Consider the following 18928-nt stretch of genomic DNA (forward strand, 5'->3'; position numbering starts at 1 on the left):
AATTGAAAAAGCGCCATCAGCGTCAAAATTGACAACTAAAGTTTGTTGTGTGTGTTACCCACATCTTTGTATGCATAATTTTCCAATGGGTGGTTTATTGTTGTAGGTAGGAAGTTATGCTTTCCTATTGTTAATTGTTTTATTCAGTGCAGTTTTGTGAATTTCAAAAGACTAAATAGTATTTGTTTCAATTTAACAAGTGAATTTTTGAAAAATCTACAGCGGTTATGTTAATAACGAAGAATTACGAGTCAACCGGTTTGACTCAAGAGGATTTTGAGATGTTTCCGGAACTCGGTGGTTTAGGTATGAGTTTTTCTTTCTTTTTTTTGTATTATTATTGCAAATAATATTATGTTTCATAGATAAAAAGTTAACATTACTTTGTATTCATAAAAAGAGATTTCCAATATTGATATGTAGATTTTATAGTGAAAAGTTGGTTTTATGTTGACAAATTTTATGATCAAACAAACGTCAAAGGCGTGATGCTCTTAATCTTTATTTGATAACTAAGTGTAGTCATTGTCATTAAACACGTGGCTTGCATATTTCACAAAATATGGTTGTTAATAACAAAGTAATATCGATGAAATATTAAAAAATTTATTTAGAAAATTTTCTCATGTTTTAGGTTAAGTTTTAATGTGGCATATTATAGGTTTTTGATAATAATTCAAGTTTTCTGTTTCATAGGCTTTCGAATCAATCGATATGAACACATTTATGTCTATTAATAAAGCGTTCGTTAAAGTTGTTATAAATATCCTTGGCACACAACGTGGAAAATGAAGTGGAAAATACAAAGTTTGCAAAAATATGCTTTCTTCATCCCATACTTGACACTGTTTCAAGTTTTTATTCAAACATTTAATTTATATTTTTATTACTTTCTATAAACTCGTTTACTTTTTAATTTATTATTTTTTTTTTTTTTGCTATTTCAAAACATTTTTGAAAAATTATTAACTATTGATAACGATTTTCAAATATATTTTTATACAGAAAATTGGAAAAAATAAACTGATAATTTACGCAAAAGTATCAAAGTCTGAAGATAAAAAGTAAGAATTCTTTAATTAAAATCGTTTCTTCTCTTGATTCACCATGATAAAAATATTTTGAAAAATTGTTTAAATTTATTTTTTTTTAAATAAATATTTCATTGTTAAAATGATGACATACTATGTCAAAAAGAAAACAAATTTAATTTTCAAATTTATGAAGACATTATTTTTATTATTTGATTACGTGTGCCTTTAAAAACTTTGTTTTTTTTTTTATCATTCTGTTTTTATTTCTATGTCGAGCGTGTTGTAAAACAATAATTTAACTTTTTCATGAATAGTTATCTTCGTATGAAGATATGTTAAGAAATAATACATCGACCTTGCTAAAATAATAAATAATTTTTGCTAAAATTCACCTAAAACCATTCTATTGGTAAAAAAAAAGTTATCAAAACATAATATCGTTTCGCAGTTACAATAAACTTTAAAGATTACATTTTCTATTTATACGCAATCACATAATAAACGTGATAAGATTTTTTTTTCGCGGAATATTTGCACAATTTACTTCAAAGTATTTATTATATTTTAGATAATTTTTTTTTTTTTTTTTGCTTTAATTCGTGATGTTTTAGAATTATACAACAGTATTACGACGATGCATGACAAAAATATTGAAAAAATCCGGTTTTCAGTGACCATACACGGAATATGTTAAGGATCTAAGGAATTAGACCCAGAAATAAGCTATAGTTTATAGGGATGGGAATAAACTGTAGACTTTTTTACAGTTTAACTGTGAGCTTGAACACCCCACTCTCTTTTTGACGACTTGTTGCGGATGATGTCGTTGCCTTTCAAACACATTTCTTTACCGGTGAAGTTCATTCTTATTGTTAGTGTGACTCACAATTGCTTTTTGGATTTTCCCCTATAATATTACCCGTATATAATTCAAAACATTTTCATCCCTCGATGTTTACTTCTTGTTTTTGATTCTTTTTTGTGAATATAGAAAAGAAAATTTTTAAATTCAAATAAAAATCAGTGTATTTTTACTTGCGCCGGAAACCGGAAATATTCTGTCACGCTTTTGTGTTTTTAATTATTTATTTTTCAAAGAAGAAAATAAAACAAACCTTCTCATACGTGAAAAAATTTGAATTTTTATTTGTTATAATAATTGTCTGAAATCGGTTCAACAACAAATGTTTGTTTCTTTTTTTTTAAATATTTAATAATGAATAATAAAATTCTTAATAATTACATATATATATAATAATTTTCGTTATAATAAATAATTTTCCGTAACTTACATTATGGAATTCGTAATAAAATGAATTTGATCTCAAAGGTGTGGACTTTTTTGGAGTCTTCTGTGGACACAGGTGCAATGTAAATTAAAATTGACATTAATATTATGAAACTATTTTCAAGAAAATGTGGTGCTGTGTTAAAAGCAATTGTGATGTTTTATCTAGTCTCTATTCTTATAGTGTTATTAATATTTAGGGAATGATACGAATATGAGGTGAAATTTTTTCGTGATATGTGAATTAGATTTAATGATAAGTGAATTTAGTTAATTTTTTTTAATTACAAGGATAACAATATGATAAATATGTCTGATCACTGTATACTTGACATGATGGATTTTGAGGACATTAATAATTGGCCTATAGGTAAATTTTATTAATTTCATTTTTAATTCAAAATTTATTTTTTCACACTCATAATGAATTTTTTTCAGAATTATTTTTCTCAAAAAGTGAATTTTTTCATAATAATTAATATTGGTATTAATAATAGAAAAATATTATTTGTAAATTTAAAAAAAAAATGAAGTTTATAAATAAAAATTGAACTGAAATAAAATATTGTTCTGTTACTGTCTATCGCGTTTAAAAGTGACACCGAAAACTTCATTTGCCTAGATAAATTTAATACGAAGATAAGTACAAACTGGTTTATCGTTGCGTTGAACATAATTTTTGAATTGTCAACTTTTCAAATCTTCAAATTATTAAAGAATTTGTAAATAATTTAAAAAAAATTTACTCGATACACCATAAGTATGAATTATAAATTATAATATTATATTATAAATAATTATGTTATTAACAATCGTATTTTTTTCTATAGCGAGTAAATTTTCTCTTATTAATGCCAAATTAATTAAAATTCATTAAAAAAAAAAAAATTATAATATTGAAAAACAAAAAAATAAATGAAATTATATTGCAAAATTATTTTTTCGATTTTACAATAAATTAAATTTTCACCCTCTTTAAAGGGTAATAATTAGGTGCGTCAATAATGTTATCTTATCTCTAAATGGGCGTAAAAGGACGTAGTTCTTCAAAAATTTGGATTCATAGAGAAAATAGTAATTTTTTAAATCTGAATATTTTTACATTATTTTATTATTTAGTTTATTAGTACATTATTATTGTAAAAATTATAATAATAACTATTTTTTTTTGTAATTTTGTATCATTTTATTTATTGAGTTTAAATCGATTAATTCCCATAAGAGAAATGGTTAATATATAAATGATTGTTATCTGACATTAAACGTAATAGATCTAAAAGTAATATCAAAAAGTAGGTAGTAGGTAATTGTAGAGAAAGTAAACAACATTAAAATACATTCATTCATATATATATATATATAAGAATATTATAAAAATACAGGTCACATTTTATTGATATTTTAATGAAGACTCTAATGTTTGAATAATAATTTTTCTTTGAGACATGTGCACCAAATGAATTTGATAAGAGACTAATATTTTCTTCTTCTGATAAGAATATACTTTTTTTTGTTCGTTAATTATGCAACCAGGATGAAGAATTAAATCATATGTAATAATATTTATTATTTTTTTATTATGTATAAATGTATATATACAATTATAAATAAATAATAATTATTATTATAATAATTACTCTTTATATTCATGTAATCTTCTTAAATTCATAAATTTTTAATGATTTCCAAATATGCAAATATCCAATCTTAAAAAATTTTATTCCTCTATGTATTTGCGGAAGACATTTAAAATTCAACGAAAGCGATTCTTTATTATGTTAATAGTCAATTTTTGTTCATTGACTCTTGCATTTAATTTTATAATCAAACATTAACTAATCATTGTTTTTTTGTTTAAAAAATAAATTAAAACAACAATTTTTAATATTCATATAATATTCATAATTTGTATATATTTTTTAACTTTTATCTGCAGTTAGTGTTTTTCTTTTTTTATTTTTTAAAGAAGAAAGTTTGAAATTGAATGATAATTAATATTGAAATAGAATTTTAATAAGCCGACCGGCATTGATTCGTAGTAAAACTCGAATTCACTTTCTGACGATGTAAGTATATAAGACCGGCTTCGTCAAAGTTCATTGACACAAAATTACTCTCTTCTTTCATGCAAGAACCCAAGAGACGTGAAATATATTGTTTGCTGAAATTTTAGACACACCTTGACAAAAAGTGTCGATGAATATAGAAAACGTTCTAGATATGTATATATATAGAGTAATCTTTTTTTCGTAAGCAGAAAAAAAATAATCAAAATTGTTAAAAATTAATTTAATTATTAAAAATTGTGAATTGTTTTCACAATTTAATTCTGTTGGTGATTTATTTATTAATAAAGAAATTTTTCTTTCTTGCAGAAGAAGGATTCCCAGCCGATGATCTTCTTGAAGCTCTCAGCTCAGAATTGGAGATCCCTCAACTTTTGGGAGGAGAGGGATCTCTTGGTTGTGATGAAAGTCCGGATGATATTATGAAAAATGCGGTGGAATCACCTCCATGTAATTCCGAGGATATTGATATGAATTTCATGCCCATGGACCTCGATATTTTCCAAAATATTTGTTCCGATGGTAAAGTTTATTTATTTTTTTTTAACTGATAATTGATTATTTTCTCTAAAAATTAAAATAAGAATTATTTTCGTATTTGGCAATGAAAATAATAAGTTTTTGACATATATTTAGAATTGGACAGCGTTTCGGTGGAAGCTGATTTAATGGATTGTAGAACAGAAAATGTGAAAATTGAAAATGAAATCAAATTGGAACCAAGAAGTCCAAGATCTCAACTACCACCTTCTCCTAGTCCTAGTCATTCGGATAGTAGTGTACACGAATGGCACAATGACGCTTCGTCAAATTCATCCAATGATGGAAAGGTACAAATTTTTTTTTTTTTTTGTAATTTATTTAATTAAAGTTTATAAACAAATTTTTTTATTAAAATATTTATTCTAGTTCATGTTTGAGACACCACCAATATCTCCACCACAAAGTGAACCCACTTCTCCACCAACGATAATTAATACTTCGATTCTACAGCAAATAAAATTAATTCCCATGAAATCAAACGAAACCAAAACTACGAAAGTTCTTCTAACGAAAGGAAATACAGCAAAGAGAGTTTGTATCCAACCGAAAGTTAACAAAATGAAAACTGAAGGAGGTGAGTAACTTTGAGTTAAAATTAATTTAACAAAAAGCAATTTAATTAAATAATGAAAATTTAATGGATTTTTTTTCAGAGCAACCGCGAAAAACAATAATTTTGAGTGCTCAAGATTTCGCGGCTCTCTCGCAGAAAGTCAAACAAAATGGAACTCCACAATTAAAAATTCAAGCCTTACCAACAAATAAAACAGTGAAAATTCAAAATCAATTAAATATTCTACCATCGCAACAAGTGAATCTTGAAAAAGGTACAGCATTCACGCCAACAAATCAAATAAAGATCATTAACTCCATTCCAAAAGTACAGATTCAAAATGTAAAGCCAATTGTTATGCCAAAAGAATCGACAGTTTGTGCGCCAATTGTTAATTCGCCCACGTGTTCGCCAATTGTTATTAAAAATGAATCGTCCGATTATTTTAACCTCTCCGGTAGGCAGGAGAGTGAAATAAAAGCATTGAAGAGACAGCAAAGAATGATTAAGAATCGCGAATCAGCCTGTCTTTCGAGGAAAAAGAAAAAGGAATATGTCACTGCCCTTGAGATTCAAATAAGCGATCTTCAGGAACAAAATCGACAACTTCATGCCGTTAGTATTTTAATATTTTTCTAAGAAACTTAACGTAATTTTATTTAAAAATTTGGTTTACAATTTAAATACTTTTCCAGGAAAATGCAGCGTTGAGACAAAGATTAATTGAGTCAGAAGAGACAAGTGGAGCCAGAAGTAAAATAAGAAACATGAATCTTAACGGAAACAAGAAGAATACAGTAATGCTTTTAGCCTTTTTTTGTATGATAACCTTAAACTTCAGCAATTTTGGGTAAGTTAGTAAAATTATAAATTTGTTTTTTTTTTGAACATTTCCAGCATCTAAGAAAATATGAAATTTTCAGAGTTTTTCAAAGTAAAACAGATTTGGAAAGAATGTCACCACACATGCCCTTGCCAAATGTACGGCACAGTAGAAGTTTACTCTGGAGTGAGCCTGATTCCGAGGAGACTAATTCATCAAGAATAAATTCAATAAATCAATCAATGTGCCCGATGTCGATTAATGACACCGAATCAAAACGATTAGATTTCGAGATTCGACGATTTTTCGGTGATAAAATAGATGATGGAAATTTAAAGAAATCACCAATAACAAAAAAGCAGGTCAATTCGTCATTCAGTAAAATTTCCCATACAACACCACCACCACCACCATCAAAAAAGAGAATATTACGTAAATTAAAAATTACAAGAGAAAAGAAAGTCGAAACAAATTCAAATAATATCCCCTGGCAAAATAATAATGCATTGGAAGTGTTCTCGCCAAATTTCAAGGATCACGCGGAACTTTTTGATGCGCTTAAAAGAAAACATGATACACATTATGTCGTTTGGTTTAGTCGAGATTATCTACTATCACCAGCGTCGAGACAAAATAATACCTTGAGACCAAAGATGACACTCATTTTCCCTGCTCTTCCACTCAATGGTAAAATTTTCTTTTATTTAATCAGTTTTTTTTAATCAAAGATCAAAAGATTAAAATCTTTTTTTTTTCATTACAGAGACATTTTCAACTAATCCAAATAATTTAACAATGATGCAAATTGACTGCGAAGTGACAAATGTGGAATTTTTCAATCTTGAGAATTCTGTGATTCCCGATTATTTACGTGCTCCACAAAAACCAAGCAGTCCACCACAAAAAAATGATAACGAAAATTATACACCATATTTTTTGAAAAATAATACGGAAATTCTCAAAAAATCACAAAAAGAAAATTCTCATTTAATAAAAAATGTGGATATTGTGGAGAATAATAATTTCAAACGTGATGAGTTTCTTGTCGGTCCAAATAATATTTACAGGAAGCCAGCAAAAAATTGAAATAAGGTAGGCCGTGAATATTTGTAAAGGAAATCCCTTTTTTTTTGTTATTTTTTACTGCCAAACCGGAAAACAGGCTGTGTAGAAAAGTAATCGAAGTAAAAAAAAAAAGCCTAAAAAGATATAATATATTGTACATTGACAATAGAAATGAAAAAAATATGGAATTTTTGCTCATTAAGAGCAGTGACTGAAAATTAGTATATTTGGCTATTTTTTTGATTAAGCGTCAAAAAGTTTTTTAGAGAGAAAAAAATAAAAAAAAAATTTTTAATCTTTTTATTATTTACACATAAAGAAGAAAATTTTTTAAAATGCAATTATTTTTACACAAATGAATCTTTGTTGTAAATGAAAAACAATTTCCCTAAGAGCTCGATGCAATAAAAAAAAAAGAAGAAAAAAACAAAATCATAAAAGATTTTGTAAATTTTTGGTATTAAAAATGCGTGCAATCTGTATATCACTTAAGATTTTTGTTCTTGAGTATTTTTAATTGATATTTTTTAGCAGGATTTAGATTATAATTATTATAATATAATATAATGCAATTTAATTAAGATAATTTCGATTAAATTGAGAATAGATTAAGTAAAAAAAATATTATATAGAATATTTGATTTCTATATCTTTCAACACAATTTTTTTTTTGCTTTTAATAATTTATAAGTTTCACTACGTGTGTCACAGTATTGTGAAATTCTTTGTATAAATGTTTTAACTTTAGGCGTGTATGTAAATAATATTACAATAAATGTTTTCAATGAAATTGGAATATTTTTTTTCATCAGAAATAATTCAATTCAAATATAAATAGAATAATTTTATTAATTTTTTTTATATTCAATATCTGCTTGATTTATATTGTCTTACTAAGAAAAAAAAAAACGATTTAAATTTTATTTAAGATCCGGTGTTGAATTTCCGAGGTAACTTCGTAAATCTGTAACTGTTGATTTTATTAGTTTTGCTCTTATTGTTGGTTTACCAAGTTTTTGATGAGCTATATAACGATGGCAACCTCCAAATGAATAATAATAATCACCGCCTGTGAAATTTATTCAAAATTATTTAATTTATTAATAATGTTTGTTTATTTATTATCAAAAATAAATATTTAATTTACGTTTAATAAATTAATAATCAAGATTTATAGTTTTTATTAGGTTTAAATTTCTTTCTAATTATATTATTCTTAATAATAATATTCGTTAGTAATTATGCAGTGTATTAAAAAAATCTGCTTTTTTTAAATTATTTAAATTGAAGTAATTTTGATAGACGTTTTTACTAATTAAATATTAATGTACCTTCTCTTCCTGTAATCCATAGAACATCAACAGGAGGTACCAAAGATTCAGTGTCGGGATCTTGTAAAGTTTTCATTAGACTTCTAACTTTTTCATCATTAACTTCAGGTGGAAATGGTCTAATCAAAACATTCATTGGCATCTCATGAACTTCTGCATTCTCACTTGAGTGAATACTAGTCATTTTTTCATTTATAAATGAACCTTGAAATTAATTCTCTTTGAATATCCTTGAATACATTATCATTAATTACATTAAATGCGTAAAATTGCCAATAAAAGGTAATATTGAATAATGTTCAAAACAAATTGCGTAAATTAATTTCGAATATATTATTACATTTAACATTGCAATATTTAACTTAATAATAGTTAAATATGCAGAAATTTTAATATTTAAAAAAACAAATTGTTATTTTTATATAAAAGTATAAAAAAATTTATAAATTATTCAAAAAAATTGTTTTGTTAATACTTTTACAATTAAACTTACCTATGTTTTTGTTGTTTAAAGATATCAGACGCAACACTTTCAATTTTGAAGGCAATATCATAGCTGCCTTAGTAATGAATGAAGTTCTCTTTCAAGCGTGTGTCACTTTTACTGTCTCCCTACTTTTTTTTCCCACTTATATCAGATGACAATCTACAGCTAAATCTAAAAGCATGTTGGTTAATTACGTTGTGGAATTATTAATTTACATCATAAACAACAGTAGAACATTTTTTCCGGCTTTTTTTTTACAAAAACTTAAAAAAAAATTATTTACAAATTTTATAAAACACATTGAAACTCAAAGATCAAGGTTTATTATTTCGCAAAAATTTCGCAAACTTATTTATCAAATCTTTAAACAAAAAAAAAAAAAGTTGAAATATTCTTCTGAATAAAATAAATTCGTTAATATTCTCTGGGTTATTGAAACTTTTTAAAATACTTTTTTTAAAAAAAAACTATAGAATAACAGAAATAATGAATTTTTCACCTCGAGATTGTCCTTTAAAAAATCTTTAATTAAAAAAATAACTACAGGTATATTGTGAATTCCTGCAAATTATATCTAAAACTTGTTTTCTATTAAAATCTCCATAATTCACGTGGTATTTAAAAGTTGCTCTTGCAAAAATTCAGCCACATTCTTTCCTAATTTTTTATAAGCTTCCGCTTGTTTTGAATTTGGTTTTGAAATTAATATTGGCTTTCCATTATCACAGCCCTCTGCGATGTCATCATTAAATGGAATTTTGCACAAGATGTTAATGCCTATAGATATATGAGATAAAAATTTACTTTCAAAAATTATTATACATTTTGCAAAAAAAAAGAAAAGAAAATATACCTAATTCCCAAGCAAGACTCAATGATCCATCTTTAAATAGAGAGGCTTCATGATTACATTTAGGACAGATAACACTACTCATATTCTCGACAATTCCAACAAGTGGGACATTTAATTTTTGATACATTAGAGCTCCTCGTCGCGTGACATCAAGAGCTGCTTTTTGCGGTGTCGTGACAAGTAAAACACCAGCTACAGGGACATTTTGCACAAGAGATAAATGAGTATCACCCGTTCCTGGCGGAGTATCGACAATGAGATAATCTAAAGGACCCCAGGCCACTTGTCGAATCAATTTGTCGAGGGCACTCATCACCATGAGTCCACGCCATATCACCGGGGATTTTTTATTTACTAAAAATCCCATTGACATACTGTAGATTAGATATAATTTCTCATTAATGCGTCATTTACATTTGATTGTAAATATAAGTTACCTACCACGAAAAATAATAATTAAATTAAATTACCATTTAATATCATAATTCACTAATGGTTCCATGAGATTCTTCTCGTTTATTATTGGCGAATCATCAAGATTCATCATTAGAGGAACAGTTGGACCAAAAACATCGGCATCTAATAATCCAACTGCTTTTGCTGGTTCATTCATTTTTAAAGCTACTGCTAAATTAACCGAAGTTGTCGATTTTCCGACACCTCCTTTTCCCGAGGCAACAATTAAAATTTGCTTCACACCCTCGATTGGCTTTTTCTTTGGTAGACCACGTCCCATTACTTCTCGACGACGATTTTCGAGATCTTGCGACGATTTAATGGTGCAAAACTGAGCAAAAAAAAAAAAGAAAAAAATGTTCCACGTTATTTAAATGTAAACAAAACTATAACGCTTTTTTAAGATCTAATATATAAATTACAAAATGTGTCAACAAAAAGAAGATTATAAATAAACTCACGTGATTCTTTGGCATATGGTTGAGGATTAATGACCATCTTTCTAAAATTGATATATTTATACGAGACATATTTTTGTTTAATTAAAAATGCGTACATAACCTCTTTGAGTATTAATAATAGGTTCTACTCCAAAAATTCTTTTCAAATTTTCATTGCAGCTTATAAATATTTGGAAAGGAAAACTTTTACCAAAATTAGATGAACTTTAATTATACATTTCCTTGAAAAATTCTATTTAAAAAACAAGATTAAAAACTGTCACGAGGGTGAGACGCATACTTTTTCTCACTGGCCTATTCGCCATATCGTATTCGTTTTGATATCGTTGCGACTCACTGTCGTCCTCCCCGCACTTGATCCATTAATTTAGTGTTTTGTAATGTTTTTATCAGCCGTAAATATGTGACAGTAAGTATTTTAACATTGTTTATTGATTAAATTTAATCTTCAATTATTGTTAAATCTAACAAACGAATTTTCAATGAAAAAAAACGAGCACGAATCGTTTATGATTGTAATTTGTCATTCCTAACCTATTTCGGCAAATTCTTTTTCATTTTTGACGTTTTTATAAAGATTCTGCAATTTTTAAGTTAATTTTAATATCATAAAAGTTTAAATAACTTATGCTTTCCGAAAATTATCGTCTTTTAAGACGATTTTTATTGTTTTTTAAAAGTTTACTGTTTTTGGTATGTCATCTTTTTTTCATCATCAAAATTTACAAATTTGGTTATAATTTTTTCAAAATTTCCTTTTTTGGTTACTGATTATCAAAAATGTATTGTGTTTTGAATTTATTTACATTTACGGAAAGCGTTTTGAATATATGACAAAATCGCTTTTTTATTGTCTCGTGGATTGCGAAAAATTTTGCAATTATTTTTTTATTTCCTTTTTTTTTTAAATTAAGTGCTAATTTGCAACTTTCGCAGGTAAACCTGGATAATCACGTGGGCGGCCATCGCAGAATATGGGCCTAAAAGCAGCGGTGCAGGCCCTAAAGTAAGTAATTTTTTTAGAATCAAATTAATTTTTTTCTCCTGATGGCGAAAAGTCTATTTTTAGAAAATGAATTCATTTTTCCTTTTTAAAAAAAAATAATTTAAAATAAAGGTTTTTATTTATATTTTGAAATTAATTTGATAATTAAAAAATAAAAGATTAATTAAATTAATTAATTAATTGACAATTTTTTAGGAAAGCTGAACCACTGAAAGATAAAGTACAACGATGTAAAGATCTTCTGAACGACAATGATGCTTGGCTTTGCCAGCAGCAGCTACAAAAGATTTATCAACAAGTTCTCATTCTGGATCTCGAATATGCTCTTGATCGTAAAGTCGAACAAGAACTTTGGAATCTCGGATTTAAGAATTACATAGCCCTTCTTCAATCACAGGCGAAAGATCGAAAAAATCCAAAACGAGGCGAGTCCCAGGCGATGCTCAGTTGGTGTCTCGAAGCAGCCAGTGGCTTTTATTTAACTCTTCTTCAAGAAATATGCACTGCATTTGACCTCGACTTACCCTTCAGAAGGTAATATCTTATGTTTAAAAATATATTTTAAATAAAAATTAATTATGTTTTTTTTTTTCCTCTTTTTAGAAAGGGTTATGTTTATGGTTGCACGTCACCGTGGAAAGCAATTGAAAAATTGACAGCACCTCACAAATCCTCGTGTTTTTACGCTTGTCAATATTGTCTTGTACACTTGGGAGATATTGCACGTTATAAAAATCAAAATAAACAAGCGGAATTATTTTATCGACACGCAGTTTCATTGTCGCCGTCAAGTGGTCAACCTTACAATCAATTGGCACTTTTGGAAGCATCACGTGGTGATAAATTAGGCACAGTATTTCATTATGCACGCTCAATAGCAGTGAAACATCCATTTCCCGTGGCAACGACAAATTTGGCAAAAACATTGTCATCCGTGATAAATGATGATAATTCATTTAATATTGATGGAAAAACAAAATTAACGTCACAAGAATATTTATTGGCATTTTTAAAGTTACACGCAATATTACATAATTTGGGTGATTTAAGTCAAGCGACAAAATATGTGAAATTATTGACAGAAACATTGACAGCATTAATTGCCACTGAAAGTTTTAATTCATGGCGACTTGTACAAATGTTGGTAATTAATTTATATGCCTTGCAACATGCAGCGGGAACATCGTCTGAGAATATGGATTTTTTAAGCGCTGATCAATTGAGTGCGGATGAGAAATTTGCGAAGGAATGTATTTTGGATCTTGTCGCTGGTAGTCTCTCAGCTCTATTGTTGCCTGTTTATACGATTAAAAATGCAATTGTCGATTATTTCGCTTTACCAAGTAGTGAGTATTAGTTTTTTTTAAAAATTTACTAATTTAATATTTGTAATTATTGATAAATTTTCAGTCAAATTGTGCCTTGATTGGATTCGTCTGAAGCCGACATTATTGGAAGAACCTGCATTCGCTACTCGGCTGCAAATATGGCCAAGTCTTTGTGTTTTACTCAACGGTCTACAAACATGTGTATTAGACTTCAAACACGATCAGTGTAGGTTGCTTTTTTTTCACAATTAACCGAGAATTGGCGAATTTTTTAAAATTTCTTTCCTATAGATACCAAAGTACCACTGCCGGAGGATCGAGACCTTCAGGGTTTTCTACCATTAGAAAAAAGTTTCGAACCGCTCCGATTCACAAACACGGATCTGGAAGGTGATACCGTTTCTTTGAATAAATTGCGAGCGATTCGAATCCTACAGTCAGGACGAAAAATATCCCAATATCAAGTTAATGGCTCGGCTTTAATAACAATCGGAGATGAGGAAAATGAGAAATTTACATCTGCAATCGAAGGCGTTGGACCTAGTAACGAATTAATGCGCGAATTAGAGGAACTAAGTTTGAATAAAGAAAAGCAAATTGTCGCCAATAGTCCCGTTCCATCTGAATCGGCAAGCAGTAAAGGATCCTCCGAAACTGACGCATTCGAAATCTCACGTGAGAATTTAATTTTTTATATTTTTCCATTATTAAACATAATCTACAATTTGTTTTTTTAATGTTTCTCATTTCAGTTGAGAAGAGAGTTGGAATTCTAAAGCCGCAAGGTTCATTAGAAAGAAACCGTGACAATGTGGTGATTAATACGAGTGCAATTATTGTCGAATCACATGCAATATTGCCAGCGGCGGCACGTAAACCTCGTCAAAATGTTGCTATGCAAGCGATAATGCGACGAGCCGAGACGGAGCAAAAACAAGTGACCTTTAAAAATGTCTCACCAGTTATTGCCGATTTGGAAGAATTAAAGAAAAATAAATCCACAATTGTTCCGGGAAATAAATCATCATCAATTGGTACACCAATCACCGTTCAAAATCGTCCAACTCTCATGCCAATTCCAAATCCTAGCCAAGTGACGAAAAAATCTCCATCAATCACTCAAAATCCAATTGCACCACTTTCTCAAAATCCACTTACTCCTCAAAATTCGATTACACCAATGACACAAAATTCAATTCCACCTCAACAGCCACAAATTCCACCTCTCACTCCAAGTCAAATTCAAACTTTGAATCAAATTCAATCGCTGAGTCAAATACAAAATCAAATTCAATCGCAACAAATGAAGGCACAGACTTCACTATCATCTCAAGGTCAATCACAAAGTCATCATTCACAAACGATTCCTCCTCAGAGTCAGCAATATTCCACCAGCGATCAAAGAAATATTTCCCAGTACCAATTGCCGATGAATTGCTTTCCAAATCAATCGTTCAACGTTCAAAATCCAGCATTCAGCAAAAATTTCATTGTCAATCAAGCCGATTTTCCAATTCAAGGACAATATCAACAGCAAAATCGAATACATCAACGTGGAAATCAAAATCCAATTATCAATCTTAATAATCCCTCGCTGAAAATATCGAATATTGGCCAACAGAACATTCCTAATTTAAATCCAGTCAGTCATCAAACAAATACGAATTTACAACAGACACTTGGAATTCATCAGCAAAACATGATGACTGATCCACGAAATAATGGAATGAATTTGCCAAATCCAATAAATATGCCAGGTTCAATAACAAATTTAACAGGTTATCAAAAAAATCTCCAGCAAAGTGGACCACCGGGTGTTGCTAGTTCTGATCACGGTAATCTTCAAATGGGCTTCAATTCAAATTATGGACAACAAAGTAATTTCAATCAAATGCAACCAAAACAAATGCAATCATCGTCATCGTTTGCAAAAAATCCGGGACAATTTTCTCAACCAACGGGTTTAAATAATAAAGGACAGACAATTAATAATTATCCCATGTTTCATGGTTATGAGAATAAGGATTTTAATCTATGGAAGGAGCCACAACCACCGCAACCTCCTTTAAATTGGTGGGGAAATTCTGGACAAGGTCAAATGCTACCGGCAAAGGAGAGTACCGATGGCTTTCCAAATTGGACGAATGCACCAAATTCCAGTAACATGATTGGACGAGTGCCTGTGAATAATTCGGGGAATAATTATTCGCAAAATACTTATCACGGACGGCATTATAATACAAGGACTGGTCTTGATGATGCAAGACCTTTTGATGTGAGTAAATTTTTTCAATTTTTTTAATGAAAAAAATATTCGTTTTTTCTATTTTTCCTTTTTAATTCTCAGATGGATCAGAAGCAACAGCAAACAATCACGACAGGAAACACTTATTCTCTATTCAGTGGCAATAGTTGGGGCGCAAGTGGACAATCTTTAGGTCTATCAAATCAAGACCAAATGAAAAGTCGACTCAATCAACAATCGCTATGGTCCGGACCTGGACCATCACCATTGGAACGTCTTTTGGAACAACAAAAATCCCTTCGAGAAGGTGGTACTTGAAGGAAAAACAAAAATGACCCATGTCGTTGATTACAAAAAAAAAAAAAAAAAAAAAAAATAAGAAAAGGGGAAATCCTGTTTTTTCAATTACCCAAAAACACGCGGGAACGGGTAACAAAATATGCAAAAGCAAAATCGTTTAAATTACCAAGAAGCTAATTTATCAACACTGGAATTTAAATTGCATAGTGAGAATAAAAAGAAAACAAAAATTTTTAGAGTTTTGTAGAATGATGAAAAAGAGAACACACATCCGAGAAATATTAAAAAAAAAAAAAAAAAGTTCTTGGAATAATAAACTGCATTTGAATGCACTGAGAGAATAAAAAAAAATCTTCAGCAGTGTTCCCGTGAAAACTAAAAAACTCGTGCAAGGAGGTCCGAAAGAATTTAAAGAATATACTGATAAATAATGGAAAAAAATATATAAAAAGGTCCGTGTTGTGACCATGAAAAGAATTAGATTTCGTTTATCAGTAGTTGCACTTTGAGAGTGGCCTCTATTAGTATATTACAAGTATAGTTAAATTATTATGTAATTAATTAATTCGCATTTTCGACACCAAGATTTCTAGAGTTTCGTTACATTTTCTTTTTCTTCGTTTTTTTTTATCTTTGTTCTTTTTAAGAAAAAAGCTTATCTCGAGGCCGTGTGTCTTTTTTCACTGCACTTTTTATACCATATATAATATATAAAACGATATATTCTGCCGACGATACTTGTCCGAGAAAAACATATTTTGCAATCCGGACGATTTTTCTTTTAACATTAAATAATTTAAAAGTCGCTGAACGACAATCCAATTTCGTAGATTTTATAACAATTGAAAGAAAAATAAATTGTATCACGTTTTTGAAGATTTGGTAAATTGAGCTTAATTAGTTTAGTGCAGCGACTGTCCGCGGCTTCGATGATAGTCAAATAGAGGACAATATTAAAAAAAAAGAAAAAAAACGACGTAGTGACATAATTATGTTTAAAGTAACAAAATTCATAGTTATATTCGATTACAGGTAAATAAATGATGTTGAAATTAATTCTATTGTCTCATTATTTTTCCGGCTTACTCGATAAAATTGTGAATTAAATTTAGAAAAGAGGGAAAAATATTTTTGTTTTCTATATAAATTTATTTTATCACACAGTTTCCATTGGTTCTCGTATAAACTTTAGTCAATATCTTATATTAATAAATATGATTTTCTAATCTTATTATAATGAAATGAAAAAAATTAAAGTTGAACATTGAAATGTTAAAATGTCTTGAATATTGAAACTTAAAATAAATATAAAATCAAATTTCTTAGTCATTATTTTGTGACTGATTTTGGTTCATCACGTGTCAATGTAAATATGCAGGTAAATTTATTTTTATTACATACTAATCTTTGTATATTTTGCGAAGCAATGTGAAGACTATTTTTAAATGTCTTCTCAACAAGTGTTCTACAAGATCGTGGCTAAAAAAATAATAAATTAATTAATTTAAAAATTCTCATATTAATGAGAAATAATGGAAATACTTACAAATCCTTCATAGGAACACGATCTACCATTTCCTTTAATTTCCAATTTATATTTAAATTCATGAGCCGTATTATTATTGTGGACCATTTGTACATTTCCAGTAAAATCACCGGCTGCATCAATAGATGTGATTAAAAAGAAAATTCCCATTTTTTGAATGAAAAATGCCAAATCAAACACAATATTTGACAAATGATCCATTTCCCATTGACGGGAATATTCTCTTCCATTTAAACTTTCACTCTGGAGATAAAAATAATTTTTTTTTTGAGAATTATTATTTGAAAATAATTGTTAGTTATAAGATTAAAAAAATGATAAATACCTGAACTAATCTGTCTTTATGAAAATAATTCAAGTGACTTAACATTCTACTATGTGGACCTTCAAATGTACATTTTGCTAATCGACAAGGAAATGATCCCTTTGCTGCTTGGGGTTGTGATAATTTTACTACTTGTATATTTTCTTCTTCTTCTTTTTCTTCTTCTTTTTCTTTTATTTCTACATAATCAGTTTGTGTAGAAATTGTATCAACTTTCACTTCTTTCGGAGGTAAAATAAGCGAAGTCTAAAAAAGCGTAGAAATAAAAAATGAATATAAGAAATTCAAATAAAAAAAGTATCATTCAAGAAAACGTTTCTTACTTTAATTTCGTCCAACTTAAGAGCTAAATGCTCAGCCAAAAAGCTTCTAGATCCATTATATCTACCTTGGCACATAGGACAATTAAATAATTTTAATCTACACATGTGACAAATGTGATGTCCACCATCGCATTGATATATTGGAGTTATCGGTCTCTCATAACAAACAAGACATTGTAAAATTTCTTCTAAATCAATACACCACTGTAAATAAAAATTTATTTTTAATTTAATATTCAACTAATATCGTTTATCATGACATTCATAATCCTAGACACTTTGATTTTCTTAAATAAACAATTTTTAAATTCGTGATAACTTTCTTCGCATAGAAAAAAAATAGTTTAAAAAAAACAAAAACATTATGTCTCACACGTGTGTTATACATTTAAAAAAAAACTGATAACTGTAGAATATTTCTGTTTTTTTCATTAGTAAAATTCTTTACATTTTAAATACAAAAATTATTATTTTACAATTTGAAATAATTAACATATAAATTAGTACATAATTAACAAAATAAAAAAGATAATAAAAAACATAACCTATTTAGGTATTTTTTGCAAAGTTATATTTATATGTATATAAAAGTTTGTCAATACCTTATTTTTTAATTCCTCCATTATTAAACAAAAAATAGTTTATAAAAAAAAAGGAAAATGCAAAAATGAGCAAAATAATAGTTTTCTTTTGTTTAGAAACGGAGAGCAACACATGCGCAATCAGTTGACAGGTTTTGGAAATGTTTGTTTTGAATGTATTTTGTCAGTTAGGTTAGCTACATTTTTACTTGTATTTATATAAATAAACAATAAAAGAATCTATTTTACTTGTACCAATTAAATAAATTGGATTACTTTTGAAATTTTTTTTAAAAATATTATGATTACACTTA

General features: G+C 28.2%; 5 protein-coding genes across 8 annotated transcripts; 2 read left to right on the forward strand and 3 right to left on the reverse strand.

Annotated features, from left to right (window-relative positions):
- Positions 1 to 61: 61 nt before the first annotated feature.
- LOC127277255 (cyclic AMP-dependent transcription factor ATF-6 alpha) lies at positions 62 to 8162 on the forward strand. Of its 2 annotated transcripts, none has more exons than XM_051298220.1 (8): positions 62 to 306; positions 4698 to 4910; positions 5025 to 5218; positions 5298 to 5505; positions 5585 to 6099; positions 6180 to 6334; positions 6408 to 6994; positions 7071 to 8162. In XM_051298220.1, the coding sequence occupies exons 1-8, from the start codon at positions 228 to 230 to the stop codon at positions 7391 to 7393; spliced, it is 2274 nt and encodes a 757-aa protein (XP_051154177.1). In that variant the 5' UTR covers positions 62 to 227; the 3' UTR covers positions 7394 to 8162. The 2 variants fall into 2 exon arrangements, with proteins under 2 accessions (XP_051154177.1, XP_051154178.1); XM_051298221.1 differs by lacking the exon at positions 62 to 306 and adding an exon at positions 1648 to 2692.
- Positions 8163 to 8201: 39 nt separating this feature from the next.
- Positions 8202 to 11108, reverse strand: LOC127277259 (sulfiredoxin-1). 3 transcript variants are annotated; one of them, XM_051298226.1, is made up of 4 exons: positions 10961 to 11108; positions 9197 to 9361; positions 8704 to 8907; positions 8202 to 8441 (listed from the first exon to the last, which is right to left on the reverse strand). In XM_051298226.1, the coding sequence occupies exons 2-4, from the start codon at positions 9255 to 9257 to the stop codon at positions 8293 to 8295; spliced, it is 414 nt and encodes a 137-aa protein (XP_051154183.1). In that variant the 5' UTR covers positions 9258 to 9361; positions 10961 to 11108; the 3' UTR covers positions 8202 to 8292. The 3 variants fall into 3 exon arrangements, with proteins under 3 accessions (XP_051154183.1, XP_051154184.1, XP_051154185.1); XM_051298227.1 differs by lacking the exon at positions 10961 to 11108 and adding an exon at positions 9690 to 9836; XM_051298228.1 differs by lacking the exon at positions 10961 to 11108 and having other exon boundaries at positions 8704 to 8933; positions 9197 to 9340.
- Positions 9697 to 11108, reverse strand: LOC127277256 (iron-sulfur protein NUBPL). The gene is made up of 4 exons (XM_051298223.1): positions 10961 to 11108; positions 10514 to 10830; positions 10044 to 10417; positions 9697 to 9967 (listed from the first exon to the last, which is right to left on the reverse strand). Exons 1-4 carry the CDS (start codon positions 11027 to 11029, stop codon positions 9798 to 9800), a joined length of 930 nt encoding a protein of 309 aa, XP_051154180.1. The 5' UTR covers positions 11030 to 11108; the 3' UTR covers positions 9697 to 9797.
- A 117-nt stretch (positions 11109 to 11225) lies between these two features.
- LOC127277254 (nonsense-mediated mRNA decay factor SMG7-like) lies at positions 11226 to 16895 on the forward strand. Its single transcript, XM_051298219.1, has 8 exons — positions 11226 to 11369; positions 11897 to 11966; positions 12162 to 12500; positions 12570 to 13312; positions 13377 to 13520; positions 13586 to 13969; positions 14047 to 15569; positions 15642 to 16895. The coding sequence occupies exons 2-8, from the start codon at positions 11935 to 11937 to the stop codon at positions 15855 to 15857; spliced, it is 3381 nt and encodes a 1126-aa protein (XP_051154176.1). The 5' UTR covers positions 11226 to 11369; positions 11897 to 11934; the 3' UTR covers positions 15858 to 16895.
- Positions 16896 to 16982: 87 nt separating this feature from the next.
- On the reverse strand, positions 16983 to 18801 carry LOC127277257 (E3 ubiquitin-protein ligase sina-like). Its single transcript, XM_051298224.1, has 5 exons — positions 18636 to 18801; positions 18034 to 18237; positions 17711 to 17956; positions 17386 to 17628; positions 16983 to 17318 (listed from the first exon to the last, which is right to left on the reverse strand). The coding sequence occupies exons 1-5, from the start codon at positions 18654 to 18656 to the stop codon at positions 17169 to 17171; spliced, it is 864 nt and encodes a 287-aa protein (XP_051154181.1). The 5' UTR covers positions 18657 to 18801; the 3' UTR covers positions 16983 to 17168.
- Between the last annotated feature and the right edge of the window lie 127 nt (positions 18802 to 18928).

The sequence above is a fragment of the Leptopilina boulardi genome, unplaced genomic scaffold (assembly GCF_019393585.1).
Source record: "Leptopilina boulardi isolate dan_hultmark-lab unplaced genomic scaffold, ZJU_Lbou_2.1 LbouV2_165, whole genome shotgun sequence".
Taxonomy (NCBI): domain Eukaryota; kingdom Metazoa; phylum Arthropoda; class Insecta; order Hymenoptera; family Figitidae; genus Leptopilina; species Leptopilina boulardi.

What these genes read in the sequence shown, in the direction of transcription:
- LOC127277257 (XM_051298224.1), bottom strand. Translation starts at nt 18,656, where the DNA reads ATGGAGGAATTAAAAAATAAG. An exon ending in ATAAAGACAGATTAGTTCAG is followed by an intron (nt 17,629 to 17,710) that starts GTATTTATCATT and finishes TTTTATCTCCAG; the next exon opens with AGTGAAAGTTTAAATGGAAG. An exon ending in CGTGTTCCTATGAAGGATTT is followed by an intron (nt 17,319 to 17,385) that starts GTAAGTATTTCC and finishes TTATTTTTTTAG; the next exon opens with CCACGATCTTGTAGAACACT.
- LOC127277254 (XM_051298219.1), top strand. Translation starts at nt 11,935, where the DNA reads ATGGGCCTAAAAGCAGCGGTGCAGGCCCTAAA. An exon ending in GCAGCGGTGCAGGCCCTAAA is followed by an intron (nt 11,967 to 12,161) that starts GTAAGTAATTTT and finishes ACAATTTTTTAG; the next exon opens with GAAAGCTGAACCACTGAAAG. An exon ending in AGACTTCAAACACGATCAGT is followed by an intron (nt 13,521 to 13,585) that starts GTAGGTTGCTTT and finishes TCTTTCCTATAG; the next exon opens with ATACCAAAGTACCACTGCCG.
- LOC127277255 (XM_051298220.1), top strand. Translation starts at nt 228, where the DNA reads ATGTTAATAACGAAGAATTACGAGTCAACCGGTTTGACTCAAGAGGAT. An exon ending in CCAAAATATTTGTTCCGATG is followed by an intron (nt 4,911 to 5,024) that starts GTAAAGTTTATT and finishes ACATATATTTAG; the next exon opens with AATTGGACAGCGTTTCGGTG. An exon ending in TTAAACTTCAGCAATTTTGG is followed by an intron (nt 6,335 to 6,407) that starts GTAAGTTAGTAA and finishes TGAAATTTTCAG; the next exon opens with AGTTTTTCAAAGTAAAACAG.
- LOC127277259 (XM_051298226.1), bottom strand. Translation starts at nt 9,257, where the DNA reads ATGATATTGCCTTCAAAATTGAAAGTGTTGCGTCTGATATCTTTAAAC. An exon ending in TTTAAACAACAAAAACATAG is followed by an intron (nt 8,908 to 9,196) that starts GTAAGTTTAATT and finishes ATTAATTTCAAG; the next exon opens with GTTCATTTATAAATGAAAAA. An exon ending in ATGGATTACAGGAAGAGAAG is followed by an intron (nt 8,442 to 8,703) that starts GTACATTAATAT and finishes TAAATTTCACAG; the next exon opens with GCGGTGATTATTATTATTCA.
- LOC127277256 (XM_051298223.1), bottom strand. Translation starts at nt 11,029, where the DNA reads ATGTCTCGTATAAATATATCAATTTTAGAAAGATGGTCATTAATCCTC. An exon ending in ACCATATGCCAAAGAATCAC is followed by an intron (nt 10,831 to 10,960) that starts GTGAGTTTATTT and finishes TTTTTTGCTCAG; the next exon opens with TTTTGCACCATTAAATCGTC. An exon ending in GAGTCTTGCTTGGGAATTAG is followed by an intron (nt 9,968 to 10,043) that starts GTATATTTTCTT and finishes ATATATCTATAG; the next exon opens with GCATTAACATCTTGTGCAAA.